Below are 24,015 nucleotides of genomic sequence, written 5' to 3'. Positions count from 1 at the left end.
TCCTTTATGCAGATGTCTGTCTGATTTCATTTCACGTTCATTCATAGCAGAATTATTATTTTTTTATTGTGCCAATGCACCCAAATAAAACGAGTTTATTCAAGTCTTGTTATCGGGCCCTATTCACGTTCCAGCTGTGAGCATCTGCTTCAGTGCCAAATGAACTCTGGAAAGGTTGCACACTTGGAGTTTGTCCATCCATTCTGGCACCTTTTGTTAGTGTTTTAATAACTTTCAGTACTGAGTAAAGATGTCATCTTTTCTTGTGCAGGCTCTTCAAGAGGAAGTGCGTATTCCCGGGACAGATTTGCGCCTGGCATATCTGAGCAGTCGCACAGCAGGATATAAATCCATCCTGAGGGTCACACTGACCCACGCGGTCATCCCTTTCAGCCTGATGAAGGTACATCTCATGGTGGCCGTGGAGGGCCGCCTATTCAGAAAGTGGTTCTCTGCGACACCCAGCCTCTCGTACGATTTTGTTTGGGACAAGACGGATGTCTACAGTCAGAAGGTGTATGGCCTGTCTGAGGCGTTTGGTAAGTGGATCATCAAGTGGTTGGTTAGCTTTGTTTTAGCTTTCACTGTTTATATGTTAAATATGCATTGGCAATTTCTTTTGTTTTTCATTTTTAAATTACTTCACTATTTGTAAAGTGAAATGCAATTAAGACTTCAGTTCTATACTACTCTGTCCTCTACATCTGCCCCTTTCAAACCAACTACCTGCATGTCTTACCTCACCACATCCATGAACCTCCTCCTTGACCTTCATCTTTTCCTCCTTCATGGCAGCTCCATCTTCAGCATTCTTCTACAGATATACCCCATGTCCCTCCTCTGCACATGTCCAAACCATCTCAATCACTCCTCCCTCACTTTGTCTCCAAGACGTCCTACATGCACTCTCTCTAATAAACTCGTTTCTAATTCTGTCCATCCTCATCACTCCCAACGAAAACCTCAAAATCTTCAACTCTACTACCTCCAGCTCCATCTCCTATCTTAGAGTGAATGCCACTGTCTCTAAACCATACAACTTAACAGGTCTCTCCACAGTCCTTTAAACTTTCCCTTTCACTCTTGCAGATACCCTTCTCACAAATCACTCCTGTCCCTCTTCTCCACCCACTCCACCCTGCCTGCACACTTCTTTTTTCACTTCTCCAACACACTCTCCATTACTTTTGCACTGTTGACCCCAGGTACCTGAATTCCTCCCTTAATCTTAAAAATTGGTACCAGCACACTCCTTCTCCATTCCTCAGGCATACTCTCACCTTCCAGAATCTTGTTGTACAATCTGGTTTAAACTCCACTGCCATCTTTCCTTAACATCTCCATTCTTCTACCGGTATGTCATCTGGGACAACCGACTTTTCACTCTTCATCCTCTTAATCACTGCTCTCACTTCCTTCTTACTAATCCTAGCCACTTCCTGCTTCACCATCTCCACATCATCTACCCTTCTCTCTCACTCATTTTCCTCATTCATCAGCTGCTCAAAATACTCCCTCCATCTTCTCAAAACACTCTCCTCAATCGGTACAAATCCATTTCTCATCACAATACTGTGTTTACTATATTGACATACACCGATCAGGCATGACATTATGACCATCTGCCTAATATTGTGTTGGTCCCCCTTTCGTTGACAAAACAGTCGTGACCCATTAATCATCAACAGCATTAACTTGTTTAGCTACAGGAGCTACAGGAGCTCGTCTGTTGGATCGGACCACACGGGTCAGATTTCACTCCTCACGTGCATTAATGAGCCTCAACCGCCCAAGACCCTGTCACAGGTTCCCCACTGTTCCTTCTTTTGGACCACTTTTGAAAGATACTCACCACTGCAGACCGGGAATATCTCACAAGAGCTGCAGTTTTGGAGATGCTCTGACCCAAACGTCTAGCCATTACAAATTTGGCCCTGGTCAAACTCGTTCAAATCCTTACGCCTGCCCATTTTTCTGCTTCTAACACATTAACTTTGAGAACAAAATGTTCACTTGCTGCCTTTTTGTTTTTTTGGAATCTCTTTGCTCACAGTTAATTTCACACTCATTTGATGATTTGTTCTGATTATTAAAAGCATACAATGTAACTAAATAATCTTCTCTGTAAAATCATCATGATCATCAGCTATAGAGCAATGTGACCCTTTTGGAAGCGTGTTCAGGTTTGTGGGTTTGTAGAAGGAATGTTCACTCTTGTGTGTTTGTGCTTGAACAGTGTCTGTGGGCTTTGAGTATGAGTCATGTCCTGATATGATCCTGTGGGAGAAGAGGACAGCAGTCTTGCAGGGCTACGAGAGCACAGCTTCCAACCTTGGGGGGTGGAGCATAGACAAACACCATGCGCTCAACATTCAGAGCGGTGAGCTTACACACACTCTCACACACACACACACACACACCGATTTTTACTTTTACATAAGAATTACATTTCAGGTTAAATGTCAACAGAAACCAGGATAAAAATCTCAGGGAGACTGACGTGGCAAACGAATAGGGACACGACTGAGTACAACTTCCGCAGGAGTTGATGCATGACACCTTTGCCCGAATGTTTCTGAGTGCCTGATGCATGACACGTTTGAAACCAATAATTTAAATCACTAGGAAGGCAAAGTAAAAACAAAACGTAAACCCAGGAGTCAGTGAAGAAAAAGAAGAATGTGAGAAATGTCTGTAAATAGGAGCTTTTCAGAAATGAAGGAGCTGTCAAGGACATGTTTCATCAAATAAATGGCAGAGTAATGAGGCTGCTAGTAGACAAATCACCAGCAGAAGCAAGTCAATTCATGTCAAGTGGCTTGTCATTCTGCCATTCACTGTGTATTTTGTTGTTTATGGTGTAAGTGCAGTTTATCCACTATATTGGATATAACAAAAATCACTACAATTTTTGTAGAGGAAAGAACAGAACAGTAGATGATGGATATTAATAAAAAGCAACGTTTATGTATTAAAATGCAAATATCTTTTACATCTGTTTTTATAAGGCATTTATTTAATGAAAACAATTGGAATGCAGCAAACGTATCACAATTGAGTGCTCATCCTGTTCCAGAAATATAAGTGCACACTTTGTCATATACGGATTATTAATGCTACAGTTCTCCAGCCTCCACACGCTGTCATTTCGGCGCCATGGACTTCACTGACATTCTGACATGAAGAGGCCATTTTGTCCATTCGGTTTTCTTTATTGTCTTTTTTTATACCTTTTTGGTGGGAGGTCAGTTTTCATCCTTCTGCCGAATTGGTTTTGAAAGACAGGAGCCATGCGCACTCGCCACTTTCTATCAGGAGCGAGCTCTCTCGCCGGCGTCCATACACACTCATCACAGGAAATGAGGCGTACTTACAGGAGCGTGTGGAGCGCAGGTGGCACTTCGATCTGTCACTGATAGCAAATCCAGTCGGCGGGAGAACAAACTGCTCCGACAGAGGACTTCCTCTGAAGTTGATTCTGGCTCACCATCAGATATCTCATTCATTCATGCATCTCTCGCTCTCTCTCCCCCTCTCTCTCTCTCTCTCTCTCTCTCTCTCTCTCTCTCTCTCTGTTATATCTCACTCCCCATATACTGTATATTCAATTTGTATGTATGGATAACACAATGATCAGAAAGAATTCCATGTGTGACTGTGTAGGTTTTGTGCTAATGCGCTGTACATTTATATACAGTGTACTAATCTAGTCATTTTACTATTTTATATATATATATATATATATATATATATATATATATATATATATATATATATATATATATATATATATATATATATATATATATTTTATATAACATTCATTTACATTTTTTTGGACTTTATTCGTACAGTATTTTACCATTTTCACTGGCCAGTGATTATGACATGAATTTCATTTGCAAATGATCATTATGGATATATTGATCTCCTTAGAAACGTGTTTGGATTCATAATCATCTTTAGCTTTTCATCTCTTCACTCTTGAAGCTTTTATTGATTATTGGATTTCAGCTATAGTCCCATGACTTTTTTTTTTTTTTACAATGACAGTTTTGTAATGCTTTTAAAAAATACAAACATCTGGTTTAAGTGCTAAAAATAGATTCTGTAATACATTTTATTTAAAATACATTAAAGAATAAAAAATTTAGTTCTGGTTTGATCTCGTCAATCGAAACTTTCAAACAAAACACAAGTGCAACATGAACATGAAAAACCTCAAGCCAAGAAATGTAAGTTTTTCTTGATTCGCATCCATTCAGCTCTGCTAATAATATGGATTGCTTTCATCTGTAGTAGCAAAAATCCTGTTGCTTCATGACAGGAGGATGCCTTTATAAATAAAGCTGAAGTGAATTGAATCAGCAGTGAAGCCCTGTGACTTCCCATACTATACTTTTATCATTAACCAGAAAGAAAATGAATAATCCCATAATTAATGAATAAAACCATAAATGCATACAAAAGGAAAAAAAAACGATCTAACACTAGTGTGTGTGTGTCAGCATGTTATTGTTATTGTTAAATACTTTTTAATGTATGCTCATTTTACACAAATGTATTTTATCATTACTTGCAAAACAATCATCTGTCATCTACTACAGGTATCCTGCACAAAGGCAATGGGGAGAATGTATTCATTTCCCAGCAGCCCCCAGTCATCGGGAGCATCATGGGTAACGGACGGCGGCGCAGCATCTCCTGTCCAAGCTGTAACGGTCTGGCTGATGGAAATAAGCTTCTAGCTCCAGTAGCTTTGTCCTGTGGCTCTGACGGCAGCCTATTTGTGGGTGACTTCAACTATGTCCGTCGAATCTTCACTACTGGGAATGTCACCAGCGTTCTGGAGCTTAGGTACATCATGTCTGCTACAGTACATTCTCCCAGCACTCATATACACACATCGATTATTTTTGAGGCTTCAAAGATAAGCTTCCTGACAGATAACGGTTATCAGCAACACTTAAAATCCGGAGAGCTTTACTCCAAGTTAAATGGGATGGCCTTGAGTGTAGGGTGTAAGAAGCAAAACTTGAAACTATACGTGTATGTATGTGTGTATATATTGCCATATGTTTGCAGACACCTAGTCATAAGTATGGTATCTGCTTTTAAAGCATCACTTTCCACATTTAGTCCCAATTTGCTCTTATAATTCCCTGCACTTTTCTGGAAAGATGTTCCACTTGATTTTGGAGTGTGTTTGTGGAGATAAGAAACTCATATGGCTGGGAAAGTCAGGTGTCCCAATGTTTTTGTACATATAGTGTATGTATGTATGTGTATATATATATATATATATATATATATATATATATATATATATATATATATATATATATATATATATACACATATATATATATATATATATACACACATAATCTAATGTGAAAATTTTGTATCTAATTCTTCTTTTAAACTTGGTAATGTCGTCTGTAGTTTATCATGTTCTTTTTGCATTTTCTGCTATCTTTTCTGCATGAGCTGAATGCTAACACTCTTCTAACTTGCCATTCCTAACCTCTGCTAATGCTTTGGTTATCTTCCTTCTTTCCTTCCTGCTGTTCTTATCAAACGTTACAGAAATAAAGATTTCAGGCACAGGTAAGAGATTTCTGAAAGGATTATTTTTTTCTTTCAAGCATCACCCATTTCACAATAATATCTCATGTCATACAAGGCACTTGAGACTATAAAGATTTGCCAAAAAAGCATGCCATACGGGTGAGATCCATTCTGCCAGCTTGAGTGGTGTGTGAACATTCTGACCCGGCTACCCACTCAGTGCATCAGAAAGATTCAGATCTCCCACAGTGGTGAAAAGGGCAATGTGATGTCAGGCCGTTGGATATGCTGATGGGCAGGGACAGAAGTTAGTTTGATGCATACATTGCCACCCCTCCCCGAATTGTGGTCACAGAGTAAAGTAAACATTTGCAGAGAGCGATCTGTCAGGGTATCAGAGAGAGCCAGACTCCCAGGACCATTATTTGAAAAGTCAGACAGGTAGATGGAGCAGCCATGTCAAGTCATGAACTTAGCATAAGCCCTGTTTCAGTGCTTTAAATATTTTTCACCCTCAGGGGACATGGCTCTAATAACGAAAGTATCCACCACTAGGAGCAGGGAAGAAAAAGCCGACTGCTTTATATATAGCTCAATTTGACATTTTGGTCAGAGAAAAATTACGCACTTAACCGCCTTTAGCGTCATCCAAGTGTGCAGTTCATTAATGAAGTTCGATGTCACAAATTGTAGTTCATCATCTGAAATGCTCTAGACTTCAAATGGAATGTCTGAGGTTGAAAAACATCATAGGATTTGCGCTTGTGGGCATTACTTCTCATCACAGAGTACAACTTTAGTTGTCCATGAGCAGGTGTCTGGCATGACAGTGAGCAGCAGTGCTCAGGTTTGACTGACAGGACCTGAATGATGTCTAAGACTGGGCAGAAGTAGCATGGCAAACACCAGCTGCTTACATTCTTCACAGGAAAGCCATCTCGCACGAAGCACCATTGATTGATCTTCATGCTGGCAGGTCACAGCTCCCGTGGTGAACGTTTCAGTTCTAGGCAGGAAAGAGGAAGGTTTGAAAAATTCCATCTGTCACCCATATGAGCAGAATTGCACCATATGGCTAAGTATAACTATAGATTTAACCCCTTTATATTGTAACCCTGGCCTACATCAAGGATCTATGTCATTTGGGTTGAAAATAAAAGGTTCCCTCAGGGTTTTTTTGATGGTTAACCAATCCAGGTTTCCAGTTAGATTTTTCTTGAAGTCATTGGTGAACAGGAGTCCCTTTGTTTCAGGAAGCATTAATTGATCTCCCATGGGGATAAACCAATGAACCTAAATGGTTGGAGATCTTTTTTCTCAGAATATCATTTAAATGTTATTTGTTATTTGATCATTGTTAAACTGGGAAAAAGTAGAAACATGAGCTGTGTCAACTGGTATTTGTGTTATTAGTGAGAAAGTGAGGTGAGAGTGTGTGCAAGAAAGTTCGATTGTGTGTGTCAGACCTCACTGCCATGTGCTGTTACCATCAGTAAGGTGTCTCTTCTTTGCCCAGGCAACTGTTCATCATCACGATGACCCATTGTGAAATCCAATTATCCCCCTGAAACTGTCAGTAGCAAAGGAATAGAGAGTCCACGAATTTATGAGGTATTCCTCACATAAAAGAGCACAACGGGAAAACCATGTGCAGTACAGCAGCCAGTGATATACTATTTGAACTTCAGGGAACTGTGAGAAAAGAGTCAGTTTGCCAACTGTGCCTCACTTCCCTGCTGATCCTTAACAAACCAAGGATAAATCTTTTTTTCCCCAACAATCCCTATTTGCCTCTATTCAAAATGGAGGTCATCATTCAATGTGGCCATTGGAGATAGAGATGACTTCCTGCCCTCTGGTCAACTGGAGCATAATTTTTTTAAGCATGCAGCAGAAGGTCAGTTGTCATTCCGCATAACAAATAGGAGTTGGCATTAGGACAGATCCACTTCCTCCTTTCCTCCACATTCCTTCGAGGTCTTCGTCTTTGGCAAGGCTGACTACACCCTAGGCGATATTCAGGGATTGTGAAGAATCAATCTAGAGCACTGCTTCTTGGACAGACAAGTTATTATCATTAATGATGTGTAGCAGGACAACACTGTTTTGAAGTCCTATAACCTATATTTAGATCTCCATTGCCTGCTACACTATGACAGGCATTAGAAAAGAGCAAATCTTTTCTCAGTATTCTGATCTTTTCTGACTCTTGACCTTTTTAACTCTCTTAAAGCATTTCTCTCATCTTGACCTTTCTGTGTTCATGTGGAGATAAGCGCTTGTGTCAAGACCCACTATAGGACAAAGAACACTAAAACAGATCAAGTCACTATAAGCCAAACATCAAGTGGGAGACCAAGCCTTTAACTGATCATAGGGAGTTCTTTTGGGCCTGAATTTGGTGGCTGGCAGACGGTAGTCTAGTAGTAGTGAGGTGGTGATTCTGAAAACCCGGGATGGATGAGAAAAACCATGTTAAAATAAGATAACTAAAACAAGATAGAGTGATAAGTGAGGTTTTTCTTTAAACTTCAGTTACTTTATAATTTCCTTGCTGCCTTCTCAGTTTAGCCAACCAAAATGATAAAGGCACCTTTTCTCAATGAAATGATACAACAGGGTGCCCGATCGCATTCCTAGAAGACTGGAAGTTGGCCTTAAAACTTGGTAATATTGTGTCTTTGAACAAGGAAAATCACCAGACTGTGTCGAACTCTAGCCTTTCAGACCTGACGCTAAGCACCCTAAGGTACTGTATAAAGAAAGCCTGGATTAGTCACCTTTAGTATCCGAGTCCACATCAGTTCAAGTGCCCAGCAGCCTGCCACAATTAGCCAACATGTGATTTTCTGAAACTTTAAATTGCAGTGCCTTGACCTACCTCCCTTATTTGATAAGATTGCAGAGGGGAGGACCAGCGACAAATGCCAGGGTAAAGTTTGCATTCCAGTAGGTAGCTGGCTCTCTCACTCCACTCTGATTAGAGCTATTTTGTCAGACATTGATGTTGGCTCCTGTGTAGATGTGAGAGATAGCTGTGTCAGCTTGACTCTTTTGTATAATGGGCTGTTTTGTTGAGCAGTGTGCCATTTTTGTTTGAAAATGTATAGTGTTTTAGATACCAGAATTCAGACGGCATACATTTCTATAAGAAAGCTTTCCTCTCATGGGAAATTGGCCGACCACCTGCCTGTATGAACTGACAACACATTAGCCGCCTGGAGGTTTTACTCGGCATGGGAAAACCCAACGTTTGATTGTTGAACAGAGGCACACATATTGAATATGAATGCAATAACCATCACACAGATGTCAATGGCAGCTAAAATGGTGTGATATAATTGGGTTAGTATTTTAAAGTCGGTATGTACGCATGCCATTTCTCCATCACAGGTTTTACATACGCTGTGAACATCTGCTCACCAGCTCCTCACGTGACTAGGATTGTTAGGACAGTGGAAAGAACATGCTACAAATATATCTACAGAATGACTCTATAACTCTATTCTACACAAACATATTGTGTAGAGCTTTTTTTCTTTATTATCATGTCGCATGTATTGATATGACACAAATGAAAATTATTTGTGCAATTTTTTTTTTTTTTTTTTTAGTAACAGTCCAGCCCACAAATATTATTTGGCAACGAGTCCGGTGTCAGGAGCTCTGTATCTGTCAGACACCAGCAGTAGGAAGGTGTTCAAGGTGAAATCCCTGAACATGGTGAAGGATGTGGCTAAGAACCTGGAGCTGGTGGCAGGGACAGGGGACCAGTGTCTTCCCTATGATGAAACACGATGCGGAGATGGAGGCAAGGCTGTGGAGGCGACTCTCACTAACCCCAGAGGTAAGAACTTGAATTAAATCAAGCACCAAAAACCGCTATGATGCACACATCCGGCAATTAAAATCTTCCGTGTGGAAACATACGTAATTTAAAACACCATAATTACTTTCAAACATTTACAAGAATATTTTGTCTTCATGCTCTAGGTTGAGTTTGGTTTCACTAAAAAGAAACATACATTTGTATAAAGCATCTATATTTGTCCATGCCCATATTGATTAGAGTATTAAAAACTTATTAAAAGTATTAATTTAAGGTACATTCACAAATAAAAATGTGATTAGGTTGCTAGTTAACTCATAAGTTAACTCATGACTCAAATAAGTTAACTCATGGCAATCGTGCAACTAATTGATTTGTTTAGGCTGAGAACCAGATGCTTTTAACATTTGTTATGCATGTTTACTACTCAGTCTAAGAAGGCAGGTTGTTCAACTGTGGTTGTTTCATGTTGTAGATTTCGGAAAGGGATTTAATTATATTTTTTCTGAATGAGTAAAACTGATGAATATTTAAGGGTTAAAAACGACAAATCAAAGAACCCTATAGTGTACCTCTTACATCTTCTGACCTCACCAAGAACAAAAACCAAACATACAATTTGCACGTTTTACAATTTGCAGAAATTACATTTTTGCTCTCATCAAAACGTCTTTAATCTGATTGAAAGATATTGATTTAATGTTATTCCTTCCCCTCAGACTAAAGAAAATTGTTCCTGCTTAGACCAGATATGCCAAAAAAACCCATACTTAACCTGCTGGTCTAAACATAGCTTAAGCTGCTGACAGCTTTTCTGTAAAGGCATTATGTAAAATCTTGATTATGGCACTTGGAAAGATGCCCTTCTGCACTGTTTAGTTACAGCTGTCAGAAAATGCTTGCTCTAAAGCACACTAAATAAAAATTATTCATGATTTCATAAATATTTTAGCATATTTACCTAGAAGTACAGTCATATTGATATCTATAGCATTTTAAGGAAATACATTTTTGACACGCTGTATTACTCTGTGTTTATCACCCATGCTCAAAATCCTCCTCTGTATTAAGGTTTCTTATTATAGATGCAGATTAGAAACTATCCAGACTGCATAATATCACCTTCCAGCATTCAGCCTGAAATTGTTAGTAAAACCTGCAGTGCAAGGCCAAATTATACAGCCATCATCCATCATGGGCTGGAGAATGAGGGTCGTCTGAGTGGTGGATGTTTAGTGCTTGCAGTTGTTCATTGGAGTTGTGGGGCTCTTTAGGATGGGATCGGTGGTGCAGACATCTTGAAAGAGCTTTCGTTTTACAGCCCAGATCAATGCCTCCCTCCATTTCCAGAAATATAGGCATAATGATATTTTCTCTCTCAAGATTTGTGATCGATACTGCATGGCCAATGTGTTGTGTGGTGTTCATAAAATAAATAATAATAAATAAATAAAGGCGCTTTCGCTACAAGAGCCGCTGATTACAGATTCGGCGCATTATAGCTCTGCCACACTGATTCTTAACTGTTAGATGTTTGATTAGTCACTCGATCACAGGCTGTCTTACAGCTTCACAATTTTTTTGTTAATATTGTGCAGTCTGTGCCCATTCATTTTCCACTCTTAGGTGTGTGTGTGTGTGTGTGTGTGTGTGTGTGTGTGTGTGTGTGTGTGTGTGTGTGTGTGTGTGTTTGTGTATATATACTGCTTTAGGAATTATATACCACGTTATATCATTTCATTATTCAGCTTCACACAGGATGCCAATGATTACAATTGCACCCAAGCAGTAGAATCGCTTTAAATTAGGATCATAATGTTCTTTGTTGTAATTTTTTTTTATGTTTTATGAAAGCCATGCTTTGACAGTTGTGACTGTAAGAAAATTGAAGGCAACATATTTCATAACTTTCATGCCAAGATTCCGACATTATGCTAATAAGCTGATGACCTCAGAATGGAAATGTTTGGTGACACTACCAGTTATTTCTAATATATAAATAAATGATTGAGTCAAAACTAAAGGAAATACAAAAGTTATACAGTGGAACTCCGGTGTACGAGTGCCCTGTAGTAGGAGAATATCGGTGTATGAGCGGTTTTACTAGTAAAACTCTTTGTAGTAATACGAGCATATTTCAGGAAGACAAGCATTTCTTCTGACGCGTTTGGTTCCAGTCACGCATTCTGATCGTCACTCGTCACCTCCGTCCCTATGCTTCATGCTCAATCGCTCCATAGACATTGTTCTGAGTGCGTTCCCGTCGTTCTCTCGTGTGAATATTGGCTTTTTGTCTGTTTTTATGGTATTTTTGTTTTATTTCACTATAAATTTAGCATCATGGGTCCCAAAAAGTGTAGTGATTGCGCTGGGAAGAAGGTTGTAAAAATAATAACCATTAAAATAAAGAAAGAAAGATCTTTGTATTTGATATGGCTTGTCTAGTTCAACAGTAAGTACAATTATGAAGAACAAAATGTTATTTATTTCTTTTTATTTATAATTTATGACTTTTTATGTTTATACTTTTTTACAAGTATATTTGCGTGTTCAATTAGGCATTGAACAATTTTTTAAGGGCTGAAATAAGCGATCGCCTGAGGCCTGGGAACGGATTCATTGCTTTTACATTAATTCCTATAGGAAAATTAAAATGCGAGTACGAGCATATGGGAACACAAGTGGTTTTCAGGAACTAATGTATCTTGTACTTGGATTGTATGTTTTGGCTTTGATTTTAGTTTAGTTTGTTTTTGGTTATTTTATGTTTCGTTTGACTTTTTAATCTAGTTTGGTTTGTTTGAAATTGACTTGCGGTTAGTTTAGTTTAGTTTAGTTTCTTTCTCAGTTTAGTCAGCATACCTTAGCAATAGTACAGAATAATGAAGTAATTAGGACAGGCCCAGTACCCTTAAAAATCAGTCTGCAGGTATTTTAAACGGCAGGATTTTATACAAACAATGCAAACATACATTTCAAGGATGACTCTGTTCCCATACATTAGTTAGGGTTTTGTATACATTTGTGTTTAAGGATAAATAGATATTCAAGATTCATTTTCCTATTTTTGTTTTTCCTTCTCCTCCAGGAATTACAGTGGACAAATACGGCACCATCTTCTTCGTGGACGGCACCATGATCCGCCGAATCGATCAGAACGGGATCATTTCCACGCTTCTGGGCTTCAACGACCTGACCTCAGCACGACCGTTGAGCTGTGACTCTGTGATGGACATCTCACAGGTATACTCCTCCGCTTCCAGCAGCATCATCACCATCCTGCAGAGTGGCCCCGTCACATGACAGCATAAACACATTGCCTGGTTGCTGTCTGAGCATCCTCGACATATATAGCAGCATGAGCACCTAGCAGACTGCCACCCACACCAAATGCAAACAGTCACCCCAGGCAAGGACACGGTGCTCTCTAGAGGCATAGTGGCTTCCATTAGGGAGATGATAGGATACAGGATCTGGCACCAGAGGGAAAAAAAACAGAAAGCAGAAAGCTGTGCTTAACCTTATGAATTTGCAATTATTACATTTAATAAGAAGATGCACGTTGCAAGAGATAAAAAATAAAATCTCTTAGATAAAAAGAATTCTAGTTTGGTGTCCTTTTTGCTGTCCAGGAAAAAAAAATTAGGGTTGTAAGCAGGAAAAAAGTTTTAAATAAATAATTGCAATTTAGGTATCTTTCTATTATTTCTTATCAATAACACGTTTTATGTACAGAAATGTACAGAGACGTAACTAAATTAACAAAATAGACTGCTTACATAAATTAAAACAGTGCAATTCCACATTTTAAGGGGGAAAAAAACACCTTTAAACTCTGAGCTACAGGACCCAAAGGCAGCTGCTGTACCTTGTGGAAACATGAAACATTCTTCATTTTTTTTCTTTCTTTTTTTTCCCATTAATTAAATGTCCAAGCAGCGATGTTTTATTTTATTTTAAATTTCTTTGTTTTGTTTCTATTTCAGCCTCTTTAGTGCAGATTTTAGGGCTGTCTGTGCTAATGAAATCACAAATCACCCAGAAAAGGGTCTTAATTCAGGGTGCACTGAATGCAAGTAAATTTTTACAAGACCTTATTTACAATCCAATTATTTTATTATTGTATAATGCAATAATACATTTAGCAAGCAGACAGGACCGTGTCGGTAATATTGAGCCTGATCCTTGAGCACTGTAGTGTGTTCATATATCAACTCTCTTACTCTTTTCCTCCTGGCTCCCACTGTGTGTGTCTGTGTCTGTGTGTGTGTGTGTGTGTGTGTGTGTGTGTGTGTGTGTGTGTGTGTGCACGCGCAAATGTGTCCCAGTTACCATCAATAGGCCTGAGTTGCCTGAATAGGGGAGGCTTTATTTTACAAAAAAGGATACAGAGTGCTGTGTGGATGACCTACAGCTGCCCACCGCTGTTCTTCTGAGACACTGCACTCCCCTGACACACACACACACTCAGATTTCCTGACACATGCACACAGATACATGCAGTCATCCTGACACATCTTGACATATCACACACATGCACACCATTTCTTTTCCATCCAATTGGCAAACACATAATTGAATGCATAAGTGAACACACACACACAGACACACACACAGATACACACACATCCACAACCACCACCATCACCACCACCACCAGACATGCACATACTCACAAGCACTTACTCACTCTAATATGCTGAAACTTCTGAAAACCCTTAGCAGTGATGACAAATCACACTCATTCCTGCCACAGACACTCAGACAGTAAAAAGCATCCATTATAACAATTCATGTGCAGCTCACTGCTTTCTGCTTCAAATACATCCTGTACTCCCTGCTACAACACTTTTCCAGGCTATGTTTTATCCTCTTTTTACCTGGAATTAGCAAAAAAAAAATTTTTTTTTTTAGACCTATTCATTAATTGCCAATATTTCATTATTTTTGCAGTGCTCTCTCTCACAGGAAATAGTGTAGCTGTGTTTTTTTGGGGGTTTTTTTTGCATGTGTTTATTTCCACCATGTATTACAAAACCAGTGATTCCTAGTAGCCCCAATGTCTTATATGAGAACTAAGAGACCTGGATGTCAAATGAAGTACTGGTATGAAGATTTTACCTGAAAAAATCAATCTTCTTCTCAGCCCTCTCATTCCTGCTGTAATCAAAATAAAGGATAAAAGGGTATTATGCAGGTGAGGTGACTTTTTATTAGTCAAACAGGCAAAACAGTTTGCTGTTCAGTCAGGAATATTGACATCAGCATTCTTTCTTAACAAGGGCAAAACTTGTGGTTAATGTCAATTATTATCGCTTTATTTTCTACAAGTGAATTCAATACATCCTTGTGTGAGTTAGCCTGTATACATAAATATAGATTAGTGCTTTTAGACAAGGTCAAAAGCAGTTCTTTTTCGTCAGGGCATCTGTCACGTGTTCTGCTTTTTATCATAGGTGAGTTAAACAGTGTCACTGTGGTGATGTTGCTAAACGTACAGTACAGTAGGTGGTAGAAATTGTTACCCACTTTTGGACCCATGATTTAGGCTTAAAATGCACAGAAAGCACAAAAGAGAATGCTATCTTACTGTTTACGAGTTAACATGAGACCCTTTATGCATCTGTTTTACCACGAGACTGCTGAAAAACTTTTTTCAGTATTGAATTTGCTGAGTTCCACAGCCCTCGAGTAACAAAGTGTTACTGTATGTGAACATCAAGACTATTGCACTCATTTACACCACAAAGTCGTACTAAATATATTTGTATTCTGTAGCTTTAAGATTTCCTTTCATTGGATCTTATGGCCACAATCATCATATGACCTGTAGAGAACTCTGACCTACACCCCACAGAACACCTTTGTAATAAATTGAAACTCTGACTAAACACCAGACTTTCATACCCAACCTCTAGCACTCTTGTGACCGAATTGGCAACAGTTCCCACAGCCACGTTACAAAATCTAGTCGAAAGCCTTCCGAGAAAGAGTAATGGCTGTTACAGCAGCAAAGAGGAGCAATTCAGTCTTATAATGTACATGCTTTTGGAATGAGATACTCAATACTCAGGTATCCACATACTTTTGGATGTACATGCTCATGAATGTGTACATGTGTGTGTTAGACCCCTGCCTTCGTGTGCAAAGTCTTGCAGGCTTGTGTACTGAAATCCCACCTGCACACTTACCCTCATGAAATATTTAGCCAGGTTGTTGACAACAAATTGATTTTAAGGAAAAGGTCCCCATTTTCATTCCATAGTAATGTAGCTGCTGATAGAAATAAGAGACGTTCCCTATGCTAGCTGTCGGCGTAGCCCGCATACCTGTAATGGGTCTTATTACATAAACCCCACTGCTTCAATAACAGATTCACAGACACCACACAGATGAAAAGTGATACATGTGAAGAGTTATTTGTGTGTGTGTGTGTGTGTGTGTGTGTGTGTGTGTGTTCTAATATAACCATAGCTTTATGTTATTTAAAATACTGAGATCACATTGGCAGAAAAATATAATTTTAAGCCACTCTGAGCAAAAGGAAATCTATTACGTGTATGAAAGTAAATGTTTTTACAGTGCAAAGCAAGGTTTAAAAATGTGTGTATGTTACATACTATATTATCACAAAACCAAGCAAAGTCCCTCCTGAGAGGGAGTAGCATGGCACTCAGTCTGATTTGCTTTACTAGGTGACAGTTCAGTAAGGAATAAACAGATGTGTTAAATAGGAAAATATTCAGCTTCATGGTGATAACTGTAACTCTTACATTTTACTGCATCACACCACCATGTCAATCATTTTATCACAGCAGTTTATGTACTTAATTTTGTAAATTAAGGAATAGATTACTTTTTGCTCATTTATAGTGCCATTTAATGTTGTGGAGCATTCAGGCACTAGGTTATTTTTTCCTAAGAATTAACATACCTTTGCTTGTGACAAAATGCTTAGTTCTGAATACTCTCCTATGGAGAAACCTTATTGACCATTACAATACATCGACACTTGACATCTTCAAGAAATGTAAAATAAACAACTCTTTACAGAAAACATTAACAAAAGTAGATTGATGATGGAAGGAAGTCAACAGAAAAGACAACAGACTTTTGTCAAGCTGAAAGAGCATCTGTGCTTTCAGGAGGTTAATAATAAGTGATCCTTGTATTAAAAAAACCTTTATTGGATTTGTGGGGTTTTTTTCGTTTTGTTTTTTGTTTTGCCAGATGCTGCACAATGCTTATCTTGACATTTCTCTTTAGCCTGTGAAAAATGGATTTGTTGACGCATCCAAATCAATTGCTGCTTTTAAGGTCTTCTTATAATAGACTACACAGCATGCTAGTTTGTTTTTGCTTTTCTCCTCTCTTAGAACACTATAACCATCTTTTAATCAAGCAGCTTTTTTACCATGTCTGCTGTTGCTTTTAACCGTGGAGCTAAAAAACATCAAGGTTTTTTTTTTTTTTTTGGTGTAATGGTCAGGTGTCCCAACTGACTGAGTTCAGATCATTTTGTAACTTAATTTGTCTATTTTCTGTCATAATCGACATTCAATCTTATATTCCCATGTGACGGCTAAAAAAAGGATTCTTCAAAATGGGAAACAAAATTGCAGACTAACTTTGCCTACCATTGTGTGTTCTGACAGGTACGTCTGGAATGGCCCACGGACCTAGCTGTGAGTCCAATGGACAACTCACTCTATGTGTTGGATAACAACGTGGTGCTGCAGATCTCAGAGAACCACCAGGTCAGGATTGTCGCCGGCCGACCTATGCACTGCCAGGTGCCAGGCCTTGACCACTTCCTGGTGAGCAAAGTTGCCATCCATGCCACGCTGGAATCCGCAAATGCACTGACAGTGTCCCACAATGGCATCCTCTACATTTCTGAATCTGATGACAAAAAGATCAATCGAGTGAGACAGGTTTCCACTAATGGTGAGATCTCTCTGGTTGCTGGTGCCCCAAGCGGCTGCGACTGTAAGACCGACCCCAACTGTGACTGTTACTCAGGCGATGATGGCTACGCCAAGCATGCAAAGCTCAACTCACCATCATCACTGGCAGTCTCACCTGATGGAGAGCTTTTCATTGCTGATCTGGGCAATATCCGGATCCGTTACGTACGGCAAAACAAACCTTACCTCAATCCACTTAACATGTATGAGGTGTCATCACCCATGGATGATGAACTCTACTTGTTTGATACCAATGGCAGTCACATCTACACCCAGAGCCTTACCACAGGCGACTACCTGTACAATCTGACATATTCAGGACCAGGAGACCTAAACACCATCACAGACAAGAACAAGAACAAAGTGACCATTCGTAGGGACAGTACAGGACTGCCCCTCTGGATCATGACCCCAGACAGCCAAACGTTTTGGTTCACTATTGGGACGAATAATGCCCTCAAGATCTTCGGTACCCAGGGCCACGAGTTAGCCATGATGACTTACCACGGAAACTCAGGACTTCTGGCTACGAAGAGCAATGAGGATGGATGGACTACGTTTTATGAGTAAGCAATATTAAGGTTTTTTTATGTATATATTTGTAAGTGCCAGTATTATCTAGTGCTTCAATAGCACATCAGTTACATTAATCTGCTGTAAAAATAAACATTATATAAAGGGCGCTAATGTGAAATCTTCTAGAAGAACCTACGATGAAAAAATAGGCAGTCTTTGGTGCACATATGAAGGCATATGAAATGTATTTTTAGCTGTTGAAACCACTAAGTAGTGCCCTGCAGCTTTATAAAACATTTCTTTAAAAAGTACTCTGTTTGATATAGTATTGTTAGAGCCTAAGGTTTTTACTTTGGACTTTTGTAGTGATATTGATTTTCAGGCAAGTTTTATCAGATGCATCAAGTTTTTTTTTTTTTTTTTTTTTTTTTTTAAATCTCTAGGATGTAATGGAGCTTTCACAACTAATGGTTCCTTTGTTACTTAGTTTGGTTTAGTTTCATACTATACACAATTAAATAATTTTAAAAAAAGGCACAACAATGTCGGCTAGGGGTGTGTAGGCTGAACATATTCTCATCAAAATGTAGACAGATTAGAGATTATGAGAGTGATTTTTAGAGATAATGGATAGGAGAATGATTGAAAGCAGAGAGAAAACACCTTGCAAGGATTGTCTCAGACACTTATTCTGGTCTGCATCCACGTACATTTGTGGTGTCCTCATCTTTATAAATAAACCTTGTGAAAAAAGTAAAAAAACAATAAGGCTAGATTCAAATGCAATAAATGCTGCATATATGAAATTACTTGAAATTTTTGACAATTTTGCAATCAGTTTGTAATCTGATGGAATGCTGAGCAGGTGGAAAGGTTTACTGTGCTATGTATGATTCTCAGCACAAATTGTATTTTGGCATGTTGATAATAACACATGTAATGCTGAAGTGAAACCTCTTAACTGAAGACCCTAAAAAGATGATGAATTGTTAACGAAAGCAGTCAGGGATTATCAAAGAACTCATTACTTGCAGCCCCGCTGCTTTATGACCCAGAACTGGTTGATGCTTGATTATACGTCAGAACTCATTGGTGTTGGACGGTGCAGTCAGAGTCAGATTGTGTAGCCAGACCACACTTTGGCAGGAGATTTGGCTCTGGCTCAAGTTGCTATGGTTACGGCAACAGATCAAAGCTGAATTGGGGACATGGGCAAATAAATATGGTCAATTAAATCCGCCTCTGTGCAAAGGAACGTATTGGTTTTCACAGATAATTTAGATGAGGCCAAATAACTCCAGTACATTTTATATTCTGTAGTTTATTGTGTTCCTGTGCATTGGCATATTTTATTTTATTTATTTGTTTTGCACTCTTAGGTGAACCTTTCTTTTGAAAACCCTTAAAAATATTATTTACAATTTGTATGGGTCCTTTTTCCTTTTCTTTTTATGAAAATAACACCTTTGCCTATGTGCAATTATGTCTCCTGTAGCAAATATAAACACTGTTTAAAAAGTTGTACAATCGTCCATTGAGAGCATGCTCACACTCTTACCTTGATGTGTTAGATCTTAGTGCCACAGAGTAAAATCAATAGATAAAACAAAGCACAAACCGTTGTGCATCTTTAGCACATTTCACATCAGCCTCAGACTGCTCATGCTTCAATACACTTACCTCCACCTGCAACAGAGATCCCTGTAAATCCACACCACATATACAGCACTTTGTTCCAGTCTGATATACCGTAGAAGAATCTTGTTTTTCTTGCGAGGCCTGGTTGAAAGTGGATATCTGTCACATGCTTTTCCCTTTCTATGCTTGCCTGCCTTGATTTTATTTATTTTTATTTCAAAAAAGCCTTGGCTGTTGCTTCTCATCGTTCTTCTTAACAGTGTACTGAGGCTTCTTCTTTGTGCGTGTGGAAAAAAACATGTTTAGTAAGAAGCTGAAAATCCCCCTTGTCTGTTTTTTTCTGATTATGGGTCATTTTCTCATTCAGATGAATTACAAAAAGTCTATTGGCAATTAAATCTTTCCCCTCACCACTATTGTTCTATTAAAACTCATGCTGTCATATGACTTCTTTGAATAAATGGCTTACAAAGCACATTAGCGTTGTAATTGCTATTAGAATTTGGGGGGAAAAAACAATAATTAACATTTGGAATGGTTCACTCTGTGTACTTTTCTAAACAATTTTATTTTACCCAGACCTTTTTCTCCTCAGGCAGCATAAAGTGGTGTTTTTTAACAAATAGAGCTTTTTGTGTAATTAGTTTTGAAGGTTATAATGCCGCCTAAAGAGACTTCGTCATAATGCACCAAAGATGAAACAGATATGAGAATTCGTCTATGTACTTTTTCCAGGGCACAGTGACGGTCTTCTGAGTTTATCATAGCCACCACCTGAATTCATTAAGGTCCTTTCAAGCCTGTTAGCTCGAGGACACGTGCTAGCTATGTCAGCCAGGATTTGTGCCAAGACTCTATGCAAAGCCGCAGAGGCAAACACAACAAAGGCATCTGCTGAGCTGTCCCGTCCATTAAGCTTTATTGGAATCTCTCTGTACTGTTGAGGCTGCAGATGTGTTTTTGTCACTATAATAGTGTTTTGAGACTTCGTTCGGAAAAACGCGAGCTAATACTACAGGGTAGTAAGTTAGTACCAGGCAGACAGATAAGGGGGGGTCAGTATATAGTTGTTTGCTTTATTTTACTTCCTCTTAGGATTATTATTGTTATTGGTACTCATTCTTAAACTTAAATTCCGAAAAAGATCAGTTGAACAGAGCAGTGCAGAATAAAACAGGATCAAAACACAGAGGACAGAAGCAAAGGACCAAAACCTGCAAAGGAAATAGAAATCAATAGAAAGTAAAAAGATTCCCAAAAACAAGGCACTTGATTAAGCTGTTTAAATAGATTGCAGGTGTTGTTATATCCAGTCTGGATTTAGAAATAGGAATGAGGAGCTGTGGCTCCTGGATTAGCAGTGGTTCCAAATTGAATAATCTTCCTGTGTGGCACAACAAAAAGAAATCATAATCATTAAGAGTTCGCAAGTTCAAATCCTAATGATGTTGCAGCTATCTGTGGATGGGAGTCCAACAGAGCAATATTGGGCCTGGGTGCGAGGGTTGATGTTATTCATTTTCCCTGGCATTCAGAGCAACACTAAGCAATCGTAGGTGTCCGTGAGCCATCTACTGTGTACAGACAATTGTAGGTAGAACTTTCCTGAGCCAGTGTTCAGCTACCCTGTGACTCGAGCACCATGAGCAACATTTAGAAAAGCTTCATGTCTCAGAGGAAGTGGTGAGCAAGCTAGTTGGTGGGAGCTGGCAAAATGACCAAACTGAGTGAAACTGGGGTGTATATATAAAAGAAAATTCTCATGCAAATAAGCTGTTGCATTGTAATTAAAGAGTTTTTTGTTGCTTTGTTCTTAAGAGAAGGCTAATGTGATTGCTGCTGGGGCTCAAGAGGTATAAAATCATTATCTGTTTCATTTTAGTGTCTTATGGTATGGCAACTCATTTGTCTTATCCTGCTAGGGAATTGAGACAGAAAATAGGCCACAGCTCAGTCTAATAACTTCCATAATATTAACATCCTGACACTCAGGTCGCATAGCTGGAGTGAGGCTAACTGGAGCTGAATTGCCCGAGAGCAAGTATATGTATTTAATCGCATGGAAAAAAAAGAAAGTAATATTTTTGCTTTACTTCATTTCCAGCACCATTTTCATGATCAATGTAGAAAAGTAGTGCTGAAGTCTAGAAGTTTATATCCCATTACTACTTTTCATGGAAATAAAAGCGGACAACTCCATTTTGCACTTTAATACCATGCTGTGTGTTTCTCCCCAGCACTTTACCCTGCAAATCAGATCAAATTTCTGTCAGCATCAGCTCTGCCTTTTCTGTCTTTCATTTCATTCTGATGAGACTGAGTGGAAGGGGGCCAGTGCTGCAGACCAGCTGCTGCCGTCACTTCCGCTTTGAAAGTTATTAGAGAAACAAGACGTTTCTGAGACCTCCACGGGCTTCAATCACATGCCTGATAAAAGTCTTGGACAAGATGTGCTCGCTCATAATTTTAGAGGACAGGTTGTGTTTAAAGAGAGCCGACTTTTTTGCAGTGCTCTAGGATGTGACAGGGTGTTTTGTTAAGCTGTGCTTTGCTTTTTATTGCTTTTTGATTGTTGGCATAGAGGCGTTTGTGCAACTATTTTTATAAGCTAAACTAATTTGCAGAACTGAAACTTTACAGTGATCTTTGGCCAATATTTAATGCATGAATTTCTGTTTCTTTTTTGTTTGTTTTTAATTGTCTATTTGCATTAGTTGTATTGTTGTATATATGAGATCACTTTGAAAGCTTGAGTGAAGAATTTAAGAATAATAGTAATGTACCAATAGCTTTTTCAAGTTTTCCAACAGTTATAGCCTGGTCTCTAACCCTCTTCTGCATGTCTGTCTTTCTCTTTTTCTGGTCCTTTCTGTCTGACACCCTCCTCAGGTATGACAGTTATGGGCGACTGACAAACGTGACCTACCCTACAGGCAGGGTGAGCAGCTACCGCACTGATTCTGATGGTGCCGTGCGGGTGCAGGCTGAAGGCTCCAACAAAGAGGACATTATCGTCACAACCAACCTCTCAGCCTCTGGAACCTTTTACACACTCATGCAAGGTCAGTTGTCCAAACTGCTTATGAGGTAATACATGAAAAATCCTCCAAATTATTACAAGCCTACCTGAAATGTGTAATGTGAGCTGTGATAAGCAATTTTAACCATGAAATGTGTCAAGACTGGTAGCATTCACATCTATTATCTCCTGGATTTTTTCTTTCACTGTTGTGACCATTTTAATTAGTTAGCACTAAGTGCTAGACTGCATTGTGCCAGGATGAGATTGATTCATTACACTGCTTAAGCTGCTGTTCACCTCGGACACCTGCAACATTACCATGCCCTCAGAAAACAGTGCTTTATTTTTTGTGGCAACCCTGAATATGTATGTGGATAACAGTGTACTTATTGCTGACAACCAGCTCTGCTTGCTTTCACATGTGTAGATTCATGAATAAAAGAACGAATGAATGTGTTTTGGTGTTCTCGCTCAGAGGAAATTTACAGAACACACATCTTTTATAGAAAGATAAAAAGCAGCCATAGATTTTCCATCCTTCTACTTCACACGCCAAGGCTCCGCTGTCTTCTGTAGGAAACCCAATCTTAATCACTCCGATTTCAGGACAAAGGAACATGTCAGAGGTCGTGGGTCGTGTGCATAAACTGGTCATTTTTCTTTGCATACTTTGGCATTTTGATATCCTGCTATGCAGCTGACCAAGCACTTCATTGATTTCCAATAATCGCCTTTGAACTCACTGTTTCTTTGGTCTTCACAGTCAAAAGTTGTAATGATTTTGCCATACTCCCACAGGCGCTTGATTTGAAAGCCCACCTTTTTCTGGGTTTTAAGTTAGGCCCAATAATACAGCATCTGAAAGATAACATTAAGTGCATTTCCGCATTTGCTGTTTTGCTAAACCAGCAAATGTTTGTATAGAACTGCACCACATTTTTATCAGTTTAAGGACCAGACAGGTTTTATAACTGATCGAATTTGACAGGCTTGAAAATACAATAACGTAAATCGATACCAAGCGTAGATGGTTCCAGAGGTTTTACTTCTGGCTGTCAGGACATCTGTTATCATTCAAAGTCCCAAACCTATGCATCTATTTCTGTGTATAAACAATAATAGATGAGTGTGTGTGTGTGTGTGTGTGTGTGTGTGTGTGTGTGTCGCAATACTCTTATTTGTTCCAATGTCCATTACTGCTCGAAGGATGGAAAGAAGGCATAATACATTTACTTTTACAGCATTTAGCAGGTGCTCCTATCGAGACTTAGTGTGCAGATGTGCACTGAAGTCTCTATTAAAGAACACATCCTAAGACTAATAGTCTATCATTTTAAAGTGTGAGTAGTGTGAGATTTTTTTTTCTGTAGAAATATTGCTCATTAATATTAGAAGCCTTTTTAAAGTGTTTTAATAGGGGTCATTGTGATGAAATGATACTACACCAAAATCTATAACATCACTATTTCTTT

The 24,015-nt window shown here is 38.9% G+C and overlaps 1 protein-coding gene across 11 annotated transcripts in view; it reads left to right on the top strand.

The window, feature by feature from the left end:
* tenm4 (teneurin transmembrane protein 4) overlaps positions 1–24,015 on the top strand; it is a 202,193-nt gene that overhangs the window by 155,089 nt on the left and 23,089 nt on the right. For 6 of the 11 annotated variants that reach the window (XM_046862855.1, XM_046862854.1, XM_046862851.1 and 3 more), the window contains 8 exons: positions 272–539; positions 2,237–2,380; positions 4,608–4,857; positions 5,590–5,610; positions 9,186–9,418; positions 12,489–12,643; positions 17,056–17,933; positions 22,411–22,583. In XM_046862855.1, the coding sequence (XP_046718811.1) occupies positions 272–539; positions 2,237–2,380; positions 4,608–4,857; positions 5,590–5,610; positions 9,186–9,418; positions 12,489–12,643; positions 17,056–17,933; positions 22,411–22,583 (2,122 nt within the window). The remainder of the gene's footprint in view (positions 1–271; positions 540–2,236; positions 2,381–4,607; positions 4,858–5,589; positions 5,611–9,185; positions 9,419–12,488; positions 12,644–17,055; positions 17,934–22,410; positions 22,584–24,015) is intronic. The other 5 variants (XM_046862857.1, XM_046862856.1, XM_046862853.1 and 2 more) reach the window with 1 other exon arrangement.

This window comes from Silurus meridionalis, chromosome 12 (assembly GCF_014805685.1).
Source record: "Silurus meridionalis isolate SWU-2019-XX chromosome 12, ASM1480568v1, whole genome shotgun sequence".
Taxonomy (NCBI): domain Eukaryota; kingdom Metazoa; phylum Chordata; class Actinopteri; order Siluriformes; family Siluridae; genus Silurus; species Silurus meridionalis.
Note: the sequence above shows the minus strand (reverse complement) of the source record. Positions and strands in the feature narration are given on the sequence as shown.